The sequence below is a fragment of the Sinohyriopsis cumingii genome, chromosome 6 (assembly GCF_028554795.1).
Source record: "Sinohyriopsis cumingii isolate HCF-2022 chromosome 6, ASM2855479v2, whole genome shotgun sequence".
NCBI lineage: Eukaryota > Metazoa > Mollusca > Bivalvia > Unionida > Unionidae > Sinohyriopsis > Sinohyriopsis cumingii.
This window is the reverse complement of record NC_142966.1, coordinates 127,452,381-127,479,341: the sequence shown is the minus strand read 5'-3', so window position 1 is coordinate 127,479,341 and position 26,961 is coordinate 127,452,381. Positions and strand designations below refer to the sequence as shown.

Below are 26,961 nucleotides of genomic sequence, written 5' to 3'. Positions count from 1 at the left end.
TTTATTCTTATGACGCAAAAACACCTAACGCGAAGGGGAGAATTGAGTTTCAAATTCATGACACAAGTAGATATTTTCTGCCTTGTGAGGCCTTTATTGAGGTCACAGGTAGAATCTTAAAAGCGGATGGTGGTGATTACGGAATAGGTGATCGTGTTGGTTTTGTTAATAATGGTGTGATGGCGTTATTTAGCAAAGCCACATACTCGATTGATGGAAAAGATATTGAGTCGTGTTTGGATAATGTTGACGTTGCCACGACAATACTTGGTCTTGCAAGATATTCCGATGACTACACAAGATCAGCTGGTCCAACAATGATGTTTGTAAAGGACACATCTGATCATCCCGAAAGTAGAAACGTAACGATGAACGCGGCCGGGACTGAAGTTGCATCCATGAACGAAAATTTCAACTTGGGTTTTTCCGCGCGTCGAGCAATGCTGAGCGGCGAAGAAGAGTTTTCTTGTGCAATTCCTTTATCTCACATTTTTGGATTTTGTAGGGATGTCAGAAAGGTTATATTTGGCGCCAAACACACAGTAACGCTTGTCAAAAAAAACTCTGACAATGATGCAATATGGCGAGCTGCTGGAGTTGATCCTGGTCAAGTAGAGTTAAGAAAACTATCTCTGTGGATGCCAACAGTGACTCCATCAATCGCTGAAGAACAAAAATTACTTTCTTTTATGGATCAAGGTGGAAAATCGTTGTTGTCATGGTTAGCAATGACAACAGATAGTACTTCAATCAACGCTCCTGGACTGTTCACGTGGCAGTTGGGATCACAACAGGGAGGATCAGCAGCGCGACATATATTTATCGCGTTTCAGGCAAATTCTAGAATAAATAACCAGGAGGCAAGTCCAATGATATTTGACACACTCGGAGTTTCTGAAGTTTCATTAAGAATAAACGGACATCAAGAACCCGCTGAGGATATCAGTCTAAATTTTGAAAGAAATGATGTTGCACGGGCATATTATCGATTGATGTCTTATGATGGGCGTGATCAAAACGTCGACACTGGGCTGCAGATATCCCAGCTTGATTTTACAACGTTGTATCCGATCTATTACTTTTCGTTGGAACATTTGGATTTGTTCAGAAAATCTGTCGTTGATATAGTTATTCGGGCTCGCCTGGCTCGAGTACCAGCTGCGGCACCACCACTTCCTGGAGGTGCTAGAGCAATCGCGGTCATACTTTCCGATAAAGCAATGTTACTTGAAGGTGCTGGCGGCCGAATGAGAGTCATTGATGCACCAGTGGAAAACCTTTAGGTGCTCCAAAAGCGCAATTAGATCAACATCATATTAAATAAAATGTCATACAGTCATGTTAATGTGTCACTGACTCCTGGTCAGGTGAAGAAATTACAATCGATAAACGCGAGCACATGTGGGACATCAATAACGTTAAAACACGATCAGCTAGCGGGCGGTCCCAACAAACTGTCGCTGACTAAAACTCAGCTAAAACATTTCAATAACGCGAAGCAATCAACGACTGGAGTTCGACTTGATCTCTCTCCGGCCGCGGTCAAAGATATGGTTAAAACCGGCGGCATATTTCCTCTTCTTGCAGCGATACCAGCACTGATAGCTGCTGCTGCTCCCGCAGTCGCAAAGGCAGCCGCGTTAGGAGCAGTAGGAACCGCAGCTGGAATGGCACTAAAGAAAGCCACCGCGAAAGGATACAAAAAAAAGGGATCCGGTCTAAGACTACCGGGAACTCCGGCGTCATGGTATCCAAAAAGGTTTTGAAAAACGCTAGCGTTTTCACACCGATGTTGAAGCTTCCAGCGAGTAATTTTGATTTACTTAATGCTGTTAAACAATTACGTATAAAAAATTTCAAAGGTGTATTTATGCGAGATCAATTACCAGCACGACCGGCGAGCACAGAAACAGGAATTATTAATCTCGACAACAAGGAAGGCCCTGGGACTCATTGGGTTGCTTACGCGATCGATCCGCGTGGAATTATCTATTTCGATTCGTACGGGCTAGCACCGCCAGTTGAATTTCTTAGGTACGTCCAAGGATTTTCAATTCCAGTTTGGCAGTCAACGTTACCAACACAAACACTAACCGATCCTCCGATATGTGGTCAAGAGGTTTTAAATGTTCTCGCCGCGATAACAAAACATCCAGCGATTCCTCCTCATAAAGTCTTGCACGAATACACGTTGAAAAATCATCTCCAAATTTAAACAACCCCGTAACAGATAATGGTTGATATTTACGGAAGATCAAGCAGATCCAAGGAGCGCCGCGAAGATATCGATTTATCGAAGTATGCGACCAAAGATGAAATTGATGATCTTTTAAATCTGACCGGGATAGACCCAGATGAGGTTGTTATTTTTCAGGACAGGCACGGCAAACTAAAAACCAGTAATATTAAGTGGAATGACATAATTCGCAGGGTTATTGGAGCTGTCGCGGACAACATTGTTGTATTCACTGACAGCGGCAGAATCAGAGATTCGTCGATATCAATTGCGATGCTGCGAGATGATGCACGAAAAGTCGCAGCGACGCGTGTAGCGAAGACCGGTGATACAATGACAGGTGAACTGAGCATGAACGGCAACAAAATAACCGTTCTAAAAAATCCGGAAGGTCCCGAAGATGCCGCAAACAAACAATACGTAGACGTCGTTGACGGTAAACTAGCCACGTTGCGGGCAGAGTATGATGTTCACGTGGGCGCGTTTACAAGATTTCGCAGAAATTATCAAAAAACCGACGAGACCGTGGATAAGTTCTTTGGAGCTCCTTTGGTCGTCGATATGAAGCTTTCTGAAATCAAAACCAACATTGACACGATCAAACAAACACAGCAGGATATCGTATCGGGTATTCCTGAGATCGTTAACAAAACCAGTCTGATTAAAGTCCCCACTGGAGTTACCCCCGGGCATATCACCAACATCGTATTCACGGTATCATCGGGATTCGCAACATGGTCCCGACAAAATAATTCACTCAAACATACAGCAACAGCCACTGGCGTGTACAGGTTGTCTGTGTTTTCAGCCGCTAAATTTGAAATCTTCACAACGTTTCCCTGGAGACATTCCACCGATAAGTATTCCGGGGTTGTAACCGTAATACTAAACAGCGGAACCAAAGAAATATTTATACCTGAAGCCGCAGACGAGAAATTAACCGCAACATCCTACTGGTGGTGTTTGGAATTCGTCGCAGAAACACCTCAATTGGTTACCGCGTAATTGAAAATCGTCAGAGATTTTAAATAATGTCAACGACAACCGAAGGATTTCCAGATGCTCAGCAATACCGGTATGATCAGGTACGCGAATGGCAATCAACGTTGAAAAACACCATTGACAGATGCGCAACAAAAATAAAAAAATACAAACGCCGTGTGACCGCGCTGGACATAACAGTGTATTCGGTATCCGCGGTAGTTGCATCCACTGGTGTGCTATTGTCTGCGCTGACACCAGTAACTGCTGAAATCGCTATTCCCATCGCGATTTCGGCCTCAACGACAATTGCGGGAGTCGCCAACATCATCGCGAAAAAAATATCCTCGTGTGCGATAACAAAATTACACGAGTATCAGCAACTAGCCAACGCGGCCAACAGCGCCTACTCGAAATTGTCCTCGTTGATATCATCCAGTGTAGACGACAACAACATATCAGATTCTGAATTCACGCTGATGTCCGCGTGCTACAACGATTATGAGCGCGCGGTAAATACTGAAACCGCAAACGGTTTTCATTTGAAAACGATGAAGATAAATAATGACGGAGATAATTCAGCATCAAGCGTTGCTCGACATAGCCGCGAATACAACTCCGGTAAGGACCACAATGATATCAATATCTTCGACGCAACCAGAGTTCAGCATTAATTTTCCAACTGCATCCAGTTACCGAAATCGCGTTGGCACAATTACGAGTATATCACAGTTGGCCCAACATCAGGGCGAAATCATTTCACGGACAATCCCCGAATAACTCATTTGTATTTTCATATCAGAATAACGCTGATGGAACCCCAGATTGGAACGTCATTGCGTTACCAACTGGGAGTTATCAGATAGAGGAAATCAACAAAGAAATACAGCGTCAAATAAAACGTATCACCGGAAAAGAAGCAAAAATATCAATCACTGCACACGAACCAACGTTGTCAACGGTCATCGAGATTGCTACGCCCGGTTACGCCGTTGATATCTATAACAGTTCAATCAAAGCCGTGCTAGGATGGCCAGCGGACGCTCCTGATGTAAAACCGCGTCTACCAGACCCTGTAAAATCCGATTATTACACGGATAATATGGCGTATCATGACTTCCCCCCCTCCCCCCCTCGAACCTACGCGAGCAGTCAAAAAATTTGTGACTTTCTCTCGACGTCTAAAACACATTAAAGTTATGTTAACTCAAACCAGAGAAAAAAGTATTTTGGGATTTTGATATTCCTCCGAAAGTTTTGGCCATAGGTACCGGAACTAATATTAGCTTGCATCCCCTCAATGTCAAATTAATTATTGATAATATGAGCTATTTACTTAAAGAACAACTTAAACTTTTACAACAATCCTTTCAAGAGCATATTTCTGACTTGTATAGCCCACGTGATAAAATCATAAAACATATTGAGATAATAAATCAACTAATCGACGACATGAGATATTTTAACCGGCGGCTTGTTCAGATGGTAATTGATTCCCCCGAGAAGAATAATTTTCTGAATCATTATAAATTACGAAATTTTAAATTTCCCGAATATAACGTTCCTGAGAAGTTAACGTCGTTGTCTGCGCTGTTGGATCGATCCTTCGAGGATATTCTTGCCGCACACAAACGATCATTCCCGGAACCTGCTGTCCTCGAATACAACAACTCCATATCCGGCGACGGCCGGCACATCTCTCCGGGGATAGTAAATATCACCGACGTGGTCGCGGTCAATCTTGTGTGTGATGTCATCGATGGCAGCTACAGCATAAACACGAGTGAATCAACCCACGTACAGCAGGGGTTTATACTGTATTCATTTACTCCTACACAACCGCCTGGATTCTTGATCGTGCAGGAGCCAATCAATCCAGTATCGTTGCGGTGTCATAATCCGACGCTGACAAGGATAAATTTTAAAGTCACTGACCAGCAACATAGACTGTTGGACCTGCGTGGGGAGACTGTTAGTATTAATCTGCTGGTGAAATCCTGAAAAATCTTCGATTTTTTCAAGGATTTTCGTCCTAAGGACTTTCAATGGAAATTCGAAGAATTTCAGAAACGATTTTCATCTTATCGTATATCATGTCTGCGAAACGAGTTCGTGTCGATGTCACCATTGTTGATTTGGAATCGTCGAAATCACGAAGTGATTCAGATTCTCTGGAAACACAGAGTGTTTCTCCAAGTGATTCCGAATCGTCCTGCGATTCTCAGAGTGATTCTCGAGAAACACTGGAATCACAAGGTGATTCTCCAAGTGATTCAGATTCTCAAAGTGATTCTCAGAGTGATTCTTGGGAATCGCAGAGCGATTCCAGCGATTCTCAAAGTGATTCCACCAGTAATTCCATGGAATCGCAGAGCGATTCTAATTCCAGTTAAATAAACAACTACGATATAATGGCCGAGGATTTGGCGATCGAAGATTTTTATCAGCATGTTCGCGTTAACATAATTGACTGGAAAGAACTTGCCGACGCAATCAGGGCCGCGTTTGCACGAACCTGCGATGAAAATGTTTTTCCATATCAGTTGAAGGATGTTCCTGTTCGCATAGAAAACACCGGCACCAACAAAATGTTGCTGATAAGCAATGATATCACGCGAATACGCGAATACGGCGTCGCTGTTGTATTCTTCAGCGATGATGAGCTGTTGAACTATGCACACTCATGTTTGTCCCGGGAACAGTTAAATGACGTCCTCGCGGGGGGAAATATTTAATAATATCACATCTAAACAGATATATTTTGCCTAAATATAGCGATGAGATTTTCACATATACGCGCCAAAAATATACACTATCCCGAAGATATGAGAATTGTTTCCATGGGACGCAAATACAACTCAATCTTTGACAAACTATCTCAGTGTGCACGCGCTTCCGATGATCTCTCCGATGACGATCTGCGTCGGCTTGGTGCCATCATCGGGGTTAACTTCCATGAAACCCAAGAGTGGGTTTCCGAGTCAAGTGATGATGAAATCTATGAGGTTGTTCATGACGAACTATTTATCGACTATAACAGTTTATTGTGCGAGTACGATAACGCCAGTAAATCTTTGTTTGTAAGAATTACTTATGACACTTTCCAACGCGATAAGGGTTTTCAAATGGATTATCAAGAAACTAAATTCCGCCCCGTTCACGACGTTGGCGCGCTTAAGTTTCTTGAACGAATTATGATAATCGTGGTATCAAGTTAGTCCCTGGTGTTTCCTGGCAATCTTTTTTTTACCGCGGGTTTCGAGACCGTAAAAAAATTTTATTGTGAAAATTATTCATCGATGAGTAATTTATCGAGTTTATCAGAGAGAACCCTCGAGAGTTTTTCTTGCTCAAATATTTTTCCGATATCGTCAAGGATCCCTTTTATAGTCCGAGCCACCGGCACGAAGGTCTTAATTTGATCTTTGTATTGTGGAATAATTTTATATCTTAGCTCGTTATTAAGCATTTTTATAGTTCTGTACTCACGCTTGTGAGTTTTGTAGCCTTGTGCACGAGATTCTGAGATGCTATCGTATTGATCCTGCAGCCAGTCCGCGTTGAATATCTCACTTGATACTGTGAATTTTTTTATCGCGTTGATTTTATTGATAAGAGTAGCAACTGTTGTCTCGTCCATTATACCTATAGCTGGTTTGTCTCTCTAATATAAAATCAAGGCTGATCAGGTTCATAAAATGATAAGAGTTTGTCGTACTTCTCTGAGTAAACCAATTTCGTTATAAGATTAATATTCCTGTAGATTGATGCCCGCTCTATCTTGAAATATTTAGCAGCAGAATACATTGAGGGGAATTCTATTTCATCCGAGTCCATGACGGCAACGACCGGTCTCGGAGGAAGCTTTTGAGCGGTCTTTGTTGTGTTACAAAGGTTTTCGCTCTGGGTAACAGCTCTCAGGTTCTCTATGTGATTATCCAGTTTATTCCTGTTAATGTGGTCAATAACCAATCCAGTGGGAATCGGACCGTGGAAGCACTCAAAAACAAATCAATGAAGACGATAAGTTTTTCCTTCGCCAGGTTTATAGACCCTAACATACTTATAACCAAATTTATCGATATTTCCGAGCGGTTTTTTTAGTCTGTGGTGTCTAACTGTTCTGTCTGAGGAAGCTTCGTAGCAATCGTAGACTGGGTGTCTTCTGAATTCCATTTGTCTATACTAGATGGCATTTGTTTGTCTAAATAGTAGATCGAGTGGCTGTTAATGTATTCCTGTTCCGTGAATTCGCGATTGTGTTTGCGTCGATAATATCTGGCGAGTTCTCGAAATCTTTTACCGCCGCATCTCGAACATAACTTTGTTTTCCCGCGGGTTGCCACGTCACATACTAAACAGTTAACCCCGCCGTTGGATCCCCGTTTGAAATTTTGATTATGAGAAGCACAGTACTCGCCGACACAACGTCGTTGACAGCGTTTTTTGGTCCCGGCAATTTTCCAGTTGCAATAGTTTTCAGGCATATATATTTGGCTTTTTTTTAATTAAACAATATTTGTCCTATTGTTATATTATGGAAGAATTTGACAGATTGTCATCGATAAGACCAACCGGCGGCCGGTTTGACCTCGATAGGTTAACCGGCGATACACAACGAAAAAATTTAACAACGCTGAATAACATCATCAGACGCGCGAAACAAGAATTTCGTGCCGATGGTGCATCTCATATTCTCGACGTATAAAATTATCCATGAGAGTTCCGAAGATATTTTTGAAGAACTGTTTGGCGAAGACGTCATCGACGGCACAATGACCGATACGCGCGCGAGCAGCATCGTTGAATATCTCGATGATACCAATCACAGTATACTAATAAAATTTATAACCGGAGTCATCGACGAGAACGGCGAGGAGAAGTGGATTAATCGTGATAAACGTGATCCTGTACTCGCTAACGGAAAAACAGTTTTGTTGAGTCATGTTAGCAGACCAGGAATGCTAGTTGGAATTGATAGTCCATATTATGTCAGAGCATATCCTGTAACTGCGGCTGTTTACGGATTATATCCGTTAAAAAAAACCAAAAATTGATAAACTTGCACCGATGCGAATGGCTGCGACGACGACTACGTCATTGAACTGTGTAGCTGAGCGGGTAATGGAACATTTTAAAAACACAAAACGAGGAAACGGTTTAACCGACCTGAGACGTGAAAAAATAACAGCCTGGGGCGAATCGGTTAAGAATACCAGGGCAACAATAAATGATGTTGCTGCGCTATCAAGTAAATTAAAATACTCAATAACAGTAAAAACACTAACCGGGGAAATATTATACAGTTCGAAGCATTATAAAAAGTCAGGATCGCCGATAACAATTATTGATCATAATTCGCACGCGTGGACTGATGCGGTTACAATATTTCCACGAGACCGTGTTGTCAAGTTTTATCGTGGAAACATATTCGACAACATTTATGAAGCGAGCAAAACCGACCCTGTGTCGGTGTGGTTGTTTAGGAGCTCCGAAGATTCCGAGTATGATCAGTTTGTGAGACCCAACGGAGAAGTATACCGAACTGAGTCGTTACAACACGAAATGAAAAAACTTGCGGAAAAATACTCAATTTCCGTTGATGAGTCTTTCATCGATCAGTTGCTGACACGCTGTTTTACTGTTCCCAGTGTTGCCGCTCACATAGCCAGGGAACGAAATTCATGGAAACCAACCAGCGTTAGATTCCTCAAGGATATCGAACTAAGCTGTGTTGAATATGGTCATGGCGGGTTGTGGAATATTCCGTATGATCACCGCGATATGATATCAGTTGATATGATTGCGTGTTACCCGGGAAGCTTTCTCGGGTACGGCTCATGTAGTGAATATTTTACTAGATTTGGACATCCGACCAACTTGATGACAAGAGTATCCGTTGACGGACCGCTACCTGATTTTGACTTGACTGGATTCGCCCGGGTGACATCATTTCGATTTGCTGAACATTTGCACCCGATCAATTATGCATGGTTTGGTAGACATTTCGCAGAACGAGGTTGGGTTCCGATTGTGTTACTGCGATACATGCTTGACAGTGGCGTGCTAACATCGCTGATGGTCGGTGAAGCAATTATATGCTATCGTCGACAAACCTCAGTTTGGTTACCAACGCCTGTTGCTGCTGTTGAAGATCCGAGAACCCTCGGAGAAATTATCCAAAAATACCTCGATGATGTCGGAGATAAGCGCCGCATTGATGATCTCACCGAACAAGAATGTGAAGACATAGCACAGCAATATCAACAACGACGCGAAGAAAGTGTTGCAAAAGATCTCTCTCGAAGATTAATAGGAAAATTTACTCAAGGAGGAGCGTATGATCACAAGATACATCATAGCAGATTAATTTTCGATGATGCCGAATTAAATTTTATAATAGCTGACGCTGCCGCAAGAGATGTATTTTGTCACCGTGAAGATGCATTGTTGTCAAACGGAAAAAAATTAGGCACAATTGTTAGTTACCTTGATGGAGAATCATGTCAATACACACATTTGAGATCTTCAATGCTGTCTTATGCTTCTATAAATTTGCTATCGATGATTAACAGATTTCCTGATACCGCAATGAGAGTTGCAACCGATTCATTTTATATAGCAAGCAAATACTTACAGCTGGTAAATAGCGTCGTAACGGAATCTTCATCATGGGGGTGCTGGAGAGTGAAAAATGAAGTATTACACGGATATTGTGAATCAGCTGATATTGAAATTAAACACGTTTATCGTGAATCAGCGATGACAGAAATATCTTCCTGCAAGTTGTTACCGTCTGTGCATGATCCTGTTGCCAGACACAGAACTGTTTATCTAAACGGACCAGGTGGCTGTGGTAAGACAACTCGAGTAATTGAGTTATTTGGAAAATCTTCGATTTTCAATTCTGAGATGATAGTGTTAACGCCCACACATAGACTCACACGAGAGATGAAACAGCAAGGAGTCAATTCTTGTACTTATCACAGCTTTTTCAAATACAGCGGAGGCACGTGGACTCCTGAGCGTATGGGCACAAAATATATTCCTGAGAAAATTGTGTGGGATGAAATAGACACTGTACCGCTGGATACACTGAAGATGTTTCTTGAGTGGTTGTTGACGAAAAATACTGCAGTTATTATGTGCGGTGATCACGGTCAACCACCGCCGTTTACAGGTGAATCTCCACATGACTGGCTGAAGAACTTTGTTGATTATTACGAAGAAATCGATGACGACATCAGAGCACTTGATGATCGACTAAAGAAGTTTAAAAAGCTGATTAGGTTGCAGAATAATAAAACTCAGTGCGTGGTTATGCGCAAGGTGATTCCGAGGACATCAATGAAAGACTTCCTGGAAACGTGGACCCCGAGCGATCTTATAACGGCGAGTAGGAAAATGGTTAGAGACACACTTCAGCAGCGATTACTATAGCTGCACAAAGAAAAATTTCCCATGATGCCGGTACCGTTATGTTATAGACCAACAGATACACGATTACAAAATATCGATGTCGATATTCCAGGAAAATCGGAAAAGCAGCAGTTAGTGCTAAATGACATTGTGTTAGTTGATATCGGTGTTATTGATGCTGCACTTGCCGCTGATAAATCTCCGTGGATGTTAGGATATGCTATGACAATTCACTCAGCGCAGGGATTAACTATCGAGGACACAAAAGTCTGGATTGTTGATGATCGCATCGAGTGGTCAAATTTAGTTTACCTGGCCGTGTCAAGAGTGCGAAGAATATCACAGCTGGGAAGAATTGTGTTAGATACGACAACGGCATCGGCCGCCGATAAGTCAGTGTTGATCGACACGATAAGAAAAAAATTAACTGATTACAAACATAGCGACAAAAAAAATAATCGGGAGTTTGATCAACTTTTAGATGTTGAATTCGTAATTACGCTACGACAACAACAACGTAATCGCTGCGTGAATTGCAATTGTGTAATGTTATGGAGATATCCGAAAAATGACCCGAGACAGTTTACGTTAGACAGAAAAAATAGCAAACTTGGCCACACACGTGAAAATATCATGTTGACCTGTCTTGAGTGTAATAGACGCAGAGGCGCCGCTGCAGCTAGTGGATCACTTTAGTGATCGAATCACCTCAGTGATTTGGGTGGTAATTGTGTATCATCAGGAATCACCTGAAGTTGCTCACGGGTGAATCTGCGTTGAGGAGCAGTTGAATCTAATCTATAGATTGCTGGTCTCCCAGTGGATCTTGTCACGGTGAATATCTTGTGTGTGGTAACACTCCAAATGGGATCAGTCGCTCTTCGTTTACCACCTTCAAGTTCGCCTGGTTCGTATAAATATCTAACTGTGACATTACCCAACACTGGCTGTGTTGAAATATTATTTCGTTGTATTTGTATATTTTTTTGAAAAACACCTTGTGTTTTCGTGATCGCAATGGCAGGTTTCATGTTAGTGGCTCGGGCGATCTCGTTATTTAGCGCAGTTATCACACTTGGTAATCTTGCAACCCATTCGCGCGATCTCGCATCTTGAATAAATTCTTTCGCGTATTGATATCCAAATAATCTTTCGGCGAGTGTTCTATTGAATCGCTCAACGATTGCCTGATCACGGTGAATTTCAGTATGTCCTCGTCGTATGGTGACGTTATGTTGTTTCATCAACGATGATACTGCACCTTGAAATTCTTTGCCAGGATCAACCTGTAGCAGATGCGGCCATCGTAGAGGTCCTCACCAATAAATTCTTTCAAACGCAGAAGCAACCTCAGATGCTGTTTTAGTTGTTAACGGTTCCGCATCTTTGTATCTACTGGCAGCATCAACCACTGTTAACGCGTATTTATATGTTTTTCGACGAACAACATCATGTGGCAGAAATAGTATGTCGGCCTGATGAACCTCGTTGGGTACACTAACATCGAAATGCGCGAAGTGAATTTGTTTGGGGCGCGGTAAATAAATTTGCCATATTGCCTGTTTCGATAGCCAATTTTTGGCAACCTCTCTTGTTACCGACGCTGACTTGGTGAGTTTATTAATTGCTGCATTACCTCTCCAGTATCCGCTTGGGGAATAATAAATCGACTTCATTGGAGATGCTTGCATTGTTATTTAATTACTAGCGCCTAATACTAGTTTAGATTTCATTGCGGATCTTATTAACCAGTTAGCGAGCGACTCTCTGAGGGATTTATTTTTGATGGCGTTTAGTGAATGAATTAATTTCACATCCGCGATATGTCGTTGCTGCAAATCAGGATTTTTATAAGCTACATCATAAACATGACAAGCTGCATCGATAGCGTTTATAGGATACTCGCCAGTTTTTGGTTGATTTTCGATGTCAAGTCTGGTTCCGGGGCCGCAGTAGTTGTATCCGGGAAGATGTTTTTCTCTGGGATATTTTGCCCAGGGAGCTCCAGGGAGTTTTCCAAGTTGGGCTGCGATGTCGCCTCTGCTAAACTTTTTTTTTGAAACCTAAATTTTTTTGTACCACATCGAGCACATATTCCTGTGAGCGCTTGTCGATTATTTTTTGTCGTAATCGTTGTCAGGTCGTTTGTGGGAGTTCGTGCCCGACACTTCACACAATATAAATCCATAATATTATTTATTTGTATACAAATGGAAATCACTGACTTTTCCGCGACGAAGACAAAAGAACCTGTGAAACATAATAGCGTGCTGCCAAACTCAATCAGGATGATCATCATAGGACCGTCCGGATCAGGTAAAACACAGCTGTTGTTGAATCTGATAATGAAGTGGATGAAATGGGATAAATTATATTTGGTAGCACCATCTGTGGACGATCAGCGATGCTATCAAGTGTTAAAAGATTTCAACGAAAGTGCAAAAGCAGCAATTGGGAGCGACGAAGACATAGTTGATTTCATCACCGACATCAATGATGCACCCGGCGTAACAGACCTCGATGGGGAAATTAACAACCTGGTTGTGTACGACGATGTCATGCTGGATAAGCAAACAAACCCGGCAAGAATATTTTCCCGCGGGCGCCATAAAAACACTGATGTAATTTATGTAACTCAACGATATACACAAATTCCGAAAGTGATCAGAGACAATTGTAATGTTCTCGCGGTGTTTAACGGCGTTGACGCACACACACTCCGAAATATTCATCAGACTTGGTGCAGTGGTGACATGGACGCTGTCAAATTTAGAAATTTCTTTAGTCGTGCACAGCAGCGCCAGCATGGGTTTGTGACAATAAATTTACACGACCCTCGAACCCGGTATCGAGTTGGGTTAGATACATTTTTTAACTAAAAATCCTAGCATGATTAGCAGCAGGGAGGCTGCACCACAGAGTGTTTCGTCGGCGTCAACTTGGTCACGAAATAGTTTTCGATAGCGAGTTATTCGCGAGTGTCGAAATAAACCCTTCCAGCTAGAAAAGAGGATTTAGTCATCATAGTTCTGGCTGGAAGGGTTTATTTTTGTGAAATAAGTTTCTATCGAAAAGGTTTTTAATAGAGATTCTGTTAAGACGAAAAACCGTGGTGGGCTCAGCCTCCCTGCTGCTACCTGTGTAATCCTAACAGAGTTTTATAAAATGAAATCTACAATTGCAGAAAGAAAATTTAGAGCTGGAAAGACACAATTAAGAATGTTAACATGTGTAATATTAAAAAGGCATGTAGAATACTCACATGGAATATTAAGAAATGAAATTACAACTTTGTAACAAACTCAAATAAGTATTGGCAGATGTAAAGATGCCATCTAGAATGTACACACACAAAAATGCAAAACAGAATAAAACAGATTAGAATATACAGCATAGAATTGATAGAAAATACAGATAGATTAATGTAGGATAGAAAATACAGCAGATAATAATAGAAAATACATGCATAAATTCAACTAAATTTTACAATTATGGTGGTAATCCCCCTCCATACAGCTTGACTACATGCTAACTTTTGTTGTAAATGGAATGTTCTGATATTCAGTATGAAACACACCTGATGTGTTTGTGTGTGTGTGCAATTTTTGATTTTTAATGTAGCTTTCACAATTTTTCATTCATATTGCTATTGTGTATGTAGTGTGGCAGTTTACAGTAATGTCTAGGACTTGGGCTTCATGCCACAAACATGTAGCATGATCAGGACCATATAGGCAAACTAGGCAGCTGCCTAGGGTGCTGATTTCAGGGGGCGCATTTTTTAAATTTTTTTATTGTTTATAAATTTTGAAATTGGTATTTTCGGGGGGGGGTGCACCAGAATCTAACCTTGCCTAGGGTGCCAGATAGTCTGGCTGGGTCTGGCGCCGGCCCTGAGCATGATGTCCCATCCAGTCACATTATCCTGACATCAGCCTGCCCAGTCCTTACGCAAACCTCTTAATGCTGAGCACCAAACAATACTTCTGAAAGTACCATTTGTATAAATCTTTGGTATGACTCAGCCAGTGTTCAAACCTGCAACCTCCCACATATGAGGCAGATGCTCTAACCACTTAGGCCACAGCAGAAGTGTCACCACTTACGTTAAATGAGACAATCCAATAAAACAAACTACTTTCCCCTCATGAGAAATTGAATGATCCAGGATGCAAATTGCCCCTTATGGTGAGTGTCACGTTATAAGTAAGGAACAATAGCCAGATTGCAACATGTATATGCTAGACCCTGAGGCAAATTATTTGCTTTATAAATGTTGCGAGGTAAGCCGACATCAAAAAGACAGAGGGGAAGCCAGTTGTATATAACATGGCCATAGGAACTTGTTACTGTCGCCTTATTTGGTGGCATGTAATTCACAGGTAAGTGGCATGAATTGCCGGTTTGGACTCAAAAGAACATCAAGTGAGGGTTGTAAATCCACCCTTGACAGACTGCCGGGGAGGGGGCAATGTCTGCTAATTATGTAGACCATGGCTGAATCAACATCCACTTGGAATTGAGCAAGGCATGGCCACCATTGGTTGTTGTTGTTGTAGGGTTTAACGCCATTTTTCAGCACATGATAGGCTATACATGGCAGCCAGAATTAATGGTGGAGGAAGAACCCGGAAAGAACCACCGACCCACGAGAAGCTACTGGCAAGCTTTCTCACATACCCACATTGGCTGAACCCGAGACTCAAACCCACACAGACAGGTGAGATGGCAGTGATCCGTAACGGAGAGTGCTTTAGACCACTCAGCCACTCTGGGCCCCCGGCCACCATTGGAATCGCAAGTTTAAATCTAGTGTCTTGAAACTAAACATCAGTAGTTGCTAAACCATCTTGCGAAAATTACATAAGGAAGTCCTAAGCTACTCCAACGTCATTCGAAATTGGCGGGAAACATTGTTATTCTGGAAATTATAAAGGAGCTTTGGAAAGGTCAGTGACTTATTTGCTTGATTGTCACAATCTATTATGGCAAGGTAATTGTACTTTAATTATGTGCAGTATGTATACTTCATTACTAGAATCATTAGTACATAGAATTATCATTTGTAGGGATTGATTCATTTGTAGTGTTTTACATGCATATTTTGAGATATGAGCAATGTTTATGTAAAGAATTAATATTGTAATTCACTATTTGGTTAATTCGTAGTAACCTTGTGCATTTATTCATGTGATATTCTAGATTTGCAAATGATGAATTGAATTATAACTTTGTATAATGGTTGCAGTGTGCAACATTAGATACTTTGAGTATTTGACTATTTGTGTATACTTTGTAGGAGTATAATGTGTAAGGATATATTAGCGCATGGATATGTGGATATCTGTGTATACTTTGTAGAAGTGTAATGTACAGAAATGCGTCTGATTATGTGATATTGTTCTGTATAATAAGATTGAGAATCTATATATACCGATGTGATGAAATCTATTGATATATGCATGATAAGCAGTTGATACCGTGTATACCATACCAGAAAGTATGGGTATTTCAATGTGCACAAATGCATGGCCAAAGAAAGTAATGGCTTATCTGATGATAGATTGTTGCTTAGTGTGAAGCTAGATAGATAGGGAAATTACTAATGTCTTTGTGTGTGTTCGGACAGGAAGATTTTAGGGACCAGAGGAACTGTAGGAGACAGAGAAGCGAAATACCCTGGTACAGTTGGTCCCGAGTCTCTGGGAGACAAGAAAAGGAGAAAACGGAAGTTGAGGAAGTGGAAGGTTGAAGGACGTGGTTCTTGGACTGAAAGGATACTGGATACCAGTCAAGAAATACTACAGATCAAGAGATGAGTAGAAACACAGGACAGGAGGAAAATCTATCACACTAAGTCAGATGATGAAATAGACCATCACTTGGTCAAGTGAAAGACGAGTGATAGGGTCTTGAATATTGAATTTCATTTGAGAAAGGATTATCTGTAATTGAATGGCATTACAATTGTTGTTTATTTGAATTTCACCTTTTGTGTATTCAGTAATTTAACTGTCAGCATCGCTGACTGGGGGCTCGGAGTTTTGCATCTCTATCACTACTTCAATTTCTAACAAAAACGAGCCAGGTTGGGTCTTCTGTAATAATTAAAGATAATACTGGGAGCACCCCACCCCAACCTAAGGTAGTCAATGACAAGAGCCCCATTACAATGAGTAAGACTGTCCAGAAGGACCAACAACTTTCTCTCATTGTTCTATCATTGTAAATGGAATGTTCTAATATACAATATCAAATGCCCCTGATACTGAATGAGATAACACTGGACAACAAATTTTTACAAAAGTCATGTTACTGAAATAAAATTAGTCAATTCTTATCAATTTTTATGTGCTGAACACGAATATGACAGTCAAATTGCAAAATTGGCTCTAGTTTTTTTGTAATCTGCAAGAAATTAATGTTTACATAACGAAATGCATTCCAATAGTAAAAGGTCAACTGTAATAGCCTACCTATAAAAAATCAAGTCATTGACTACATCTTAGATTTCTTCGCCTGTCTCTTATACAGCTATTCGGGAGCATCTCTGAGGAGTGTCCAGCAGTAGTCAGCCAGCATTGTAGTGGACCATTTTCCCTGGTATCTTTGTTCCATTGTTGCGATATCTTGATGAAAACGTTCGCCGTGTTCATCACTAACAATACCACAGTTGCTAGGAAAGAAATCCAAATGGGAATGAAGGAAGTGAATCTTTAGAGACATATTGCAGCCAAGTTTCTTATACTTCATCAACATGTCTTCTACTAGTTCCTTATAGTTTTCTGCCCTAACATTTCCGAGGAAGTTTGTAGAAACTAGGCGAAAAGCATTCCATGCTTGTTTCGCGTCACCTTCCAGCAAGTTGTTGAACCGGTCATCTTTGAAAAGCTCTCGAATCTGAGGACCCACAAAAACTCCCTCTTTAATCTTTGCTTCGCTGAGTCGAGGGAATTTTTCATGCAGGTATCGGAATGCTGGCAAAGTCCGGTCAATGGCTTTCACGAAGTTCTTCATCAAACCTAGTTTGATGTGAAGGGGTGGTAGCAAGATTTTCTGAGCCTCAACCAGAGCTGGGTGTTGGATATTCTTCTCTCCAATGGCTACATTCTGCCTGTGAGTCCATTCCTTCCTCATGTAGTGCATTTCCCTTGCTCGGCTATCCCACTCGCATAAGAAACACATGTATTTTGTATATCCTTGCTGCAGTCCCATTAAAAGGGCAACTACCTTCAAATCACCACAGAGGTGCCAGCTGTACTTGTTATACTCAATGGAATTCAGTAGCTGCCTTAAGTTATCGTATGTCTCTTTCATGTGGACAGCATACGCTACTGGAATAGATGGAAGAATGTTTCCATTGTGCAAAAGCACAGCCTTGAGACTCAGTTTCGAAGAGTCCACAAATAGTCTCCATTCTTGTGGGTCATGAGTGATTTTTAAAGCATTCATGAGGCCCTCAATATCGGAACAGAATATCAGATTACTTTCCTTTCTGAAGAAAGGCTCCAATTGCTGGTGGCGCTTTCGATATGCAGTAATTGTGACATCTTCTTCTAGAATATTCCATTGTTGGAGTCTTGATCCTAGCAATTCTGCCTTGTTCTTTGATAAGTCCAAATCACGAATCAGGTCATTTAGTTCTTCCTGTGTTATTCTGTGTGGGGTTGATGATGCACCACAGTGAAAATCTGGATCACTGCATGCTGATGGACCAGGAGAAGAACAGGTCGACTCACCTTTGTCTTCGTCAGATGAATCAAGAGAATATTCTGCTGGAGGTTCTGGAATAGAAAGTCCCTCACCATGTGGAACTGGTCTCAATGCAGACGGAATGTTTGGGTAGACTATTCTCGACTTCTTTCGCTTCGTTATTCCGCCGGAAAGAGGAGGAACCAAGCAGAAGTAACAGTCATTTAGGTGGTTGCTTGGCTCTCTCCACACCATTGGGACTGCAAACGGCATTGATGACCTTTTGCAATTCAACCACTGTGAAAGCTGTGTTGTACATGTAGCACAGCATATATGCGGAGCCCAAGGCTTGTCTTGGTCACCAACCTTGCATCCGAAGTAAAGATGATATGCCTTCTTCACTTGAGAATTGATACTTTTCTTCTGGTTGGCAAATGTCACTTCCCCACAAATATAGCAAAAATTGTCCGCGGTATTAACACACTTTCGAGGCATTACTGTTCTTTATTGTACGTAAATGGATAAAATAATAAGTTTTATGTAACAGTAGCTTGAACTGTCTCGCACAACGTCTAAAATATTTTAAATGCTGAACCTATCTGATTGGGCTTTATATAGTACACTGCTTACGTCAGCTTCAGCAGCCGCCTGGCATTAGTATAATAGGCCTACACATGTATAGTACACTGCTGACGTCAACTTACTTCAGCAGCCGCATGGCATTAGTATTGCATTGCATCAGAAAATGATGCAATCAACTGTGGATGATGTGAGCATGATGGTATTATGCAATGTTACATCATTATTCCGGATGTTGCTGCAGTCCTACTGGAGAAATTTACACAGTGAAACATAGAAAATGAGGTATATGAATATCTTCAAAACGAGAGCCAATACAAATTTTTCACGGTTATATTCGTGTTCGGCACACCAAAATACTACAGATTAGGGCCTTTTCAAGTCAGTAATGATTTCACTGTTGATGACTATAATCCAACATAAATACCTGGCTTCCTTCATGGAACATTCCCCCACTCACTCTCTCTTCTCTTTTTCTCTCTCTATCTCTCGCACGTGCAAGATATGGTAAGTTAACCAATATTTGTTGGAATAAGGGCTTCATCATCCATGGCTGTGTCTTCCATGCTTGGAATCTAAAATACACTAGATATAGGACAGTGCTGTCTCTTCAGTAATTAATCTAACGGCTCCATTTGGTCATTACAGTAATGTCCCTTTATGAAAATAGATGGCATTGACTACAATACTGCAGCTTGCATTATGCTAACATCTTTATGTTAGACTTAGAAATGGAATAATGCAATGTAAAATGTTGATGTGTTAAATATTGAACATATGGACATTAAATTTGAAGATATGAAATAGCAGAATTCCAATATCACATATATAAATTTAGAAAGAACTATTGGCAGATGCAAAGATGCAAGTTTGGACATTTATGCACATCCTGTATATTGAAAATGGCAAAATAGATTAATGTAGAATATACCAATAGAAAATACTACATAGAATATACCAATAGAAAATACTACATAGAATATACCAATAGAAAATACTATAGTCTGCTTGTTCATGACTAGAAGCCATTTTAGTTGCAAGCAGCATGTGCATACAAGCAGCTCATTCAATTTTTCCGAGTTTTATGCAAAATACTCTTATTCATGCCTCTAAATGGATTATTCACGATTGACCATGGCATTTCATTTTCGTTTCATATTACTGTACACTGCGTCAGAGTCTTTAGACACATAAGTATGGAATTATTATAAGTTATTTTTTCATACACTCACTGACCACTCCGGTGGCCTAGTGATTAGAGCATCAACCTCAGATGCGGGAGGTTGTGGGTTCGATCCCTGGGGCAGTCATACCAAAGACTTTTAAAAATGGCACTAACAGGTGCCTCGCTTGGCACTCAGCATTAAGAGCTTAGTGTTAGGACTGGTTGGCCTGAAGTCAGGATGATGTGACTGGGTGGGACATCATGCTACATGTCTGTGGCATGATGCCCCAGTGCTGGACATTACTATAAACTGCCACACTGCAGACGTCATAGTGATATGACTGAAATATTGTTTAAGCTACATTAAAAATCCAAATCACACACATTCACTCACTGCTAGATGGTGCATGATACACAACTGAAAAAAATGTGATGTCACTATTACCATGACTTTTAGCCATTTAAATACATCAGAGTACTATTCTCAACACCCTGTAATGAATTGTGTATTACCATTAGCCCTTAACATCTGTAGCCTGGTAGGCATACATTGTAAGACATATACCCTAATATTGTTTCAATCCAAACATTCTAAATATCAGGGTAGACATCTTAGATTGTAGGATTAGTGGAAAATAATAATATACAAAAAATGAGCTTGATGTTAGAAAGAAAGGATTTCCTTGGTCTCTTGATATTTTTGGTGGAGCTGATGGAATTGGGAAAATTGCATTAAAAATTTTTTTTAGTACAACAATAAATGAAGATTATTGACATCTGTTATTTTTTTTTGTTTGGTGATCTGAAATTTTTTTTATATAATTACTAGACAACAGTTCATAAGTATGACATTAATTTGTCAGAACTTTGATTTTTCAGATCAAAACTGAAAATTATTGATTGAAATATGCCATATTTGCCCCAAAATGTACCCAACAAAATCCCTGCACATTATTTACATTAGTTTCAGGATGTTAATAACACTGTATATAATACTTAAAGACTTTTAGTTTGTATGACCCAGAAAAATATAAATATTATTTAGCATCAGACTTCCTTGTATTTAAGCAATGGCTATTTTACCAACACAATCATCAGTACATTTTGGGGCATATTGTTTAGTAGGTAGCATCTTTAAATTTTAAAATAGTAGAGGGTCAGAATTATAAATCTTAGATTGTACACATCAGTGATCACCAGTAAGTCAGTAAAGATATGTGCAGCTTTCATTTTGTTTTTACTTTGTTGCTCTTGCCTCATTTATGTTTGTTTGTCCTCTTTGGTTTCTTATTTTATATACCGGTATATGATGGGTGTTCATTAGATATAACCCTTGAGTGAAATTCCATAATTTTGCAAACTTTTGTAAGAATATTTATTTTTAGAAAATTACATCCTATATAGATGCATTACTTGATTACTAGTGCATGGCTCACATCTTGTTTTGTCACCATGGTAACAGCACATGCCCAAAAGCATTCATTTTTATTTAAAGATGAAGACAAGTGTTGGATTTTATCAGATTGGTTCTAACTTTGCTCACACTTAGAAGTTTGCTTACGTGCAATATTTTGTAGTATGCAAAGTAATACCTATAAATAAGTCTATATAGAATTGATATTAATCAAAGCACTAGAAGTAAAAATCACCTTTATCTTTGAATCAAAGTATTTAAATATAGGATTGATTCCAAGGAATATTAATCCTTTGTAATTTAATTCTTTTTGGTTTAAAAGGATTGAAAAGTATAAGAACTAAGGCAAGGAACTTGAAGACTTTCTTTTATATACAAAATATAACTTTTCCATACTGTAGGACACACATAGAATGATGAATGAAAAAGTCCTAGTTTCATAATAAACTGAAAAACAAAAAATATTAGAACAAAGTTTGTCACTGCTGACTCATTACCCTGTCTTTGGTGAAAAGTTACATCCAATATATTAAGTACAGTTATAGAATATACCAGTTAATTTACCATGTTATTAGCAGACATACAACTGGCTGCTCTGCAATGAAAACAAGGTAAGTGATCCTTCATAAATGCTGGTATGCCATTTCATAGATGTTGTAAATTATCCCATATCTGAGGCTTCATTTTTTGGGAGAATGCCAGGTACAGGAAGTGGTAGCTCTTTTTGAGCAAAATTGGGGGCTGTCAGAAATTGGGACATTGATGTTTACTTTCTTGTTGGTATTGTGGTTGCATTAGGAAACAAAAATTTTCATAACGAGTAACTAAAAGACAATATTTACATAAAGAGATTGGAATCAAGAGTTTTTTTTTTCTCAGTGGTTATTACATGTGTGAATATTGCTTTGGACCATGTTGTATGGGCATATAGGTTATATTACCATTTTTTTCTTATCATATATATTTAAAGATTGTTTGAACTCTAGAAAAGCGCTTAACATTCTTTATAGAAGAACAAAAATGTATCAACTCTTTTAAAAAATGTAAAATTGTATACTATTCACGTTTTAGTTGTCTCACTTGCATGAATATGGCCCAGAAGTTACTTGTGTGCCGATTTCCAAGACCTGATGCCAAAGTCAGACTGGTTTTCTTTCCGTGGGCTGGAGGTGGGGCTGCCTACTATGTCAATACTGGGAAGAATTTTCTTGACACAATAGAAGGTAATATTGATCGAGATAAATGGGACTATTTCATGAGTATCTTATATGTAGTTGCAGTGAAAACCTGGAGATCATAAAGCACAGCTGAATCTAAAGTTTTCTCTCTCAGCCAATCAGAAGTGGCATTGCAAATGTAAAATCCTTTGTGATTGGTTAACTCATTAACTCCTGGCACCGCGTTTACACGTCAGAGGTAGTAGCCTACTGCTGAACTCTGTAGCGTCATGTATGATACACTAAAGTGGGTGGTATTATAGAAAGGTAGACAGATGTAGCTCTACAATGATACCAGATTGGATGTTCTAGTTGTACTACAAAATACAGAGGGAAAAACCAAGTTTTTTTAAACTAATTTTTTTCCATATACAATACTGAATCTGATCAATACACGTACATTATGCATGCACTATATTGATCAGTACACATAGTATTGTAATAAACAGGGCATAATTTTTATACATATGCAGATGTAATAGTATTGTTATTGTTGTGTGGTTTAACACCATTTTTCAGCACACGATAGGTTATATATGTCGGCCAGTATTAATGGTGGAGGAAGAACCCGGGAAAAGCCCCAGAAAGAACCACTGACCCACGAGAAGCTACTGGCAAGCTTTCTCACATACCCACATTGGCCGAATCCGAGACTGGAACCCACGCAGACAGAGGTGAGATGGCAGTGATCCGTAACGGAGAGCGCTTTAGACCACTTGACCACTCGGGGCCCCAGATGTAATAGTAAGTTGTGTGTGTGTGATTTGGATTTTTATTGTAGCTTTAACAATTTTTCAGTCATATCGCTATGCCAACATGTAGCATGATGTCCCACCCAGTCACATTATCCTGACACCAGGCTGACCAGTCCTAACACTAACCTCTTAATGCTGAGCGCCTAGCAAGGCAGCTGTTAGTACCATTTTTGTAAGTCTTTGGTATGACTCAGCTGGGGATCAAACCCACGACCTCCCGTATCCAAGGCGGACGCTCTAACCACTAGGCCACTGGATAATAATAAGTTGAAAGAAATGCTTCATTTTATGACTTTTTTATTATTGACTATGTAATTTTTGTGACGAAATGCTTTAAAAAAACAGAACTTGATGCACAGAAACTATTATATGCTGGCCTTCATAACCGCAGTGTAACTGTTTGACAAGAAATGGATAGATTACACTGTCAATAGTTTGTAAGTTAGCCCTAAATTCTGGGTGTTGTACATGCTTATATTTGGTATGACAGAGTATTACCATATTTTTGCATCAAGCATGAGTCAGTAGGAGTGAATCAAATTTGATTGAATTAACTCATAATATTATACTTCAAATTTAATTCCAGTCTCTTTTGATAATAAATTAATTTTAATTAATTGACTTTTCTTATTTTTATATCTATCTATGAGCATTTTAACATGTCTCAGTAATTTGTAATTATAACTACCTCAAGAAAATATTGTCATTTGGTGGAGATCTGTATCTATTGGTGCTAGATATTTGATAACTTTTTTGCCAATTTGAATTTCACTTCTATTTATCATGGTATTTATTTCTGAATAATTTTTGCTTGTCCAGGATGCCGAACTGGTTGGATTGTGCTGAACAGATACTCTCCCACTGGTGACACAAACTGAGCATTCTAATTAGCAGTACTTGTCCATTTGCACTCAGTCAGTAACAACTATATAAACATTGTGTATTAAGCCTTTTATGCCACAACCAAGTCTGCCAGTGGCCTAGTGGTTAGAGCGACTGCCTCAGATGTGGTAGGTCGAAGGTTTGAACACTGGCTGAGTCATAACAAAGACTTATAAAAAATGGTACTAATTGCTGCCATGCTATGCACTTAGCATTAAGAGGTTATTGCTAAGACTGGTCAACCTGAAGTCAGAATAATGTGACTAGGCGGGACATCATGCTATGTGTCTGTGGCATGATGTTCCAGTGCTAGACATCACTATAAACTACCACACTGCAGACATTGTAGTGATATGACTGAAAATTCATAAGCTATGTTAGAATTCCAAATCACAAACACACACACACATACGCACACACCAAGTCTGCTTAGCATGGATCAGTAGTAAACAAGTGCCAATGAATTCTGACTATATTGAAAATGCATTGACTGGCATAAAAATGAAAAATAAAATTTTAAAAGTTCAAAACATACTCATGCTTGTACTAAAGCATTTTCAGTGAACTAATGAAATTTAATAACAATGTGAAACTTGACAACTTTTCTGTGTGGATTTGGTCATGTGATCTAGCATCAACCATCTGCAGATTTATTTTATAGTGTGAGGTGATTGAGTCATTAAGCCTAGTGCTATTCAGCTCTTGACTTGAAAGGGAATTTAAGTGTGATAAACATATTAATGGGTGTGATAAATTAATATGAAGTCATGAGGATTTTTATGTGTTTAATGATGTACAAGATGGAACTTGATGACAGTGTAGTTGTTGCCCCTTGACTGGCACTTGATACATAACATGAGCAGTTACGTACAGATTTCAGGTAAGTCTTGCTTTCTCCACATTTCCAATTACATTACAATGTTCCAGTTCAGTCTTTCATTAGTATATAGTCATTTACATAAATAATATGTTTAAGACATGAAAAATAACCACCCTCTCCATCCATCTTCATAGCTGCCAACCCTCACGATTTTGGCATGAATTTCAAGGCTTTCTACAGCGATTCATGCTGCATGCAAAAAAGACCATGAATTCTCAGTTATTTTAAATTTTCCCATTAAGTGCTAGTTGTGATATCAACAGTTGCCAAAATGGTCTGGTACTACTAGTCGCAATATTAGTAGAACTTTAGCCGATTGGTACAGTTGGCCTGGTAGCAAGCATTTTAGCTTATTTTAATCTATATGGTTGAGAACAGTTTTACAAATGCTTTTGAAAGAAACTGGCCTTACCAGAATATTTCTCCGCGCATTTGCCACCAACACTGATTTGAATTACTGTTCAGCATCGCTTCTTGAAAACGCTTTAACCAACAAGGAGAAAGAAATGTATAGCACAAAAAAGTGAAGTTTAGTTTGGAATATACTGAAAATTAAGCTTCACTCCAGTTAAAATGTTTTTACCTCCAAGAAAAAAGATTTATATTCCACAAAAAGTGAAGTATAGACTGGAGTACACAAAAATTGTGCCTTGCATTCATCCATCAAACATCAATGTACATTACATTTTTTGCACATTAGTGTGCCACGAATTTTACAGTTGGGATCGTGCACAAGGGCTGGTATTCTTGCTTACAATTTGCCAGTCATGCACATGCCATGTAGTAATATTATTATATAGTATATGTATGACATAAATTGTTAAGAATGAAATGAGCCCCTGTGGACATGTGGCAGAACAATGTGAAAAAGCACACTGTTATAGCATCCCCAGCAGATTTCAGTTTTGGAGTACTTAAAACCACCTACTAAAGTCCTGCATGCTACCAGTGCTGAAGCATTGTTTGTGAGCTTTCTTGTTGAACATAACCTGTCTTTCTCGGTTAGGGATCAGCAGCAGTGACAGTGAAAGATCATTTCTTATTGTGAGGAAAAATAAGACAAATTTTAGTGCCTCCTTAGGTGCTGAAAATTTGCAACAATTTTAGTCATGAAGATTAACCAGCAAGCAAGAAGCCTGACCTATTTTGAAAACAAATTTACCATAGCCTGATTGAGGAAGTTCAAGACTGCCACAGCATCATATCATGACAAATAGCATGAAGTTTGTGTATATCAGCAACTTTAGTAGTACATGTAATTAGTGTAAATAATATGTTTTAATTTTGGGGGGGATTTTCATATAATGCAGTACTGACCTTCGAAGTGGATGGAGTTAGTGTCATGATATAATTTTTCACTAATTGTGTTCAAAATTCACTAATTTATATCCTACTTTTCACTAATTGCAAGTCTGGAAGGTTGGCAGCTCTGCATCATTAAAGCTTTGGAGCCCCCAGGTCTATTACAGTATGCATATACAATATTCATAAATACACATATAGAATGCATATACTATATTGATCAGTACACAAACTGTATGCATATACAATATTGATCAGTACACATATAGTATGCATATACTATATTCATCAGTACACAAACTGTATGCATATACTATATTCATCAATACACATTATGCATATATTATATTCATCAGTACACAGTATGCATATATTATATTCATCAGTACACACAGTATGCATATACTATATTTATAGGTTACTGCATTTGTATGGGAAA

The 26,961-nt window shown here is 39.5% G+C and overlaps 1 protein-coding gene and 1 long non-coding RNA gene across 2 annotated transcripts in view; both read left to right on the top strand.

Moving 5' to 3' along the window:
* Positions 1 to 26,961, top strand: part of LOC149797919 (S-acyl fatty acid synthase thioesterase, medium chain-like) — a 74,352-nt gene that overhangs the window by 6,297 nt on the left and 41,094 nt on the right. Inside the window, exon 2 of the mRNA XM_089962965.1 lies at positions 22,558 to 22,709. Within this exon, the coding sequence (XP_089819091.1) occupies positions 22,571 to 22,709 (139 nt within the window). The 5' untranslated portion in view covers positions 22,558 to 22,570. The remainder of the gene's footprint in view (positions 1 to 22,557; positions 22,710 to 26,961) is intronic.
* Positions 14,522 to 17,109, top strand: LOC149797920 (uncharacterized). Its single transcript, XR_016421916.1, has 2 exons — positions 14,522 to 15,018; positions 16,266 to 17,109. It is a non-coding gene; the product is annotated as an uncharacterized LOC149797920 (long non-coding RNA).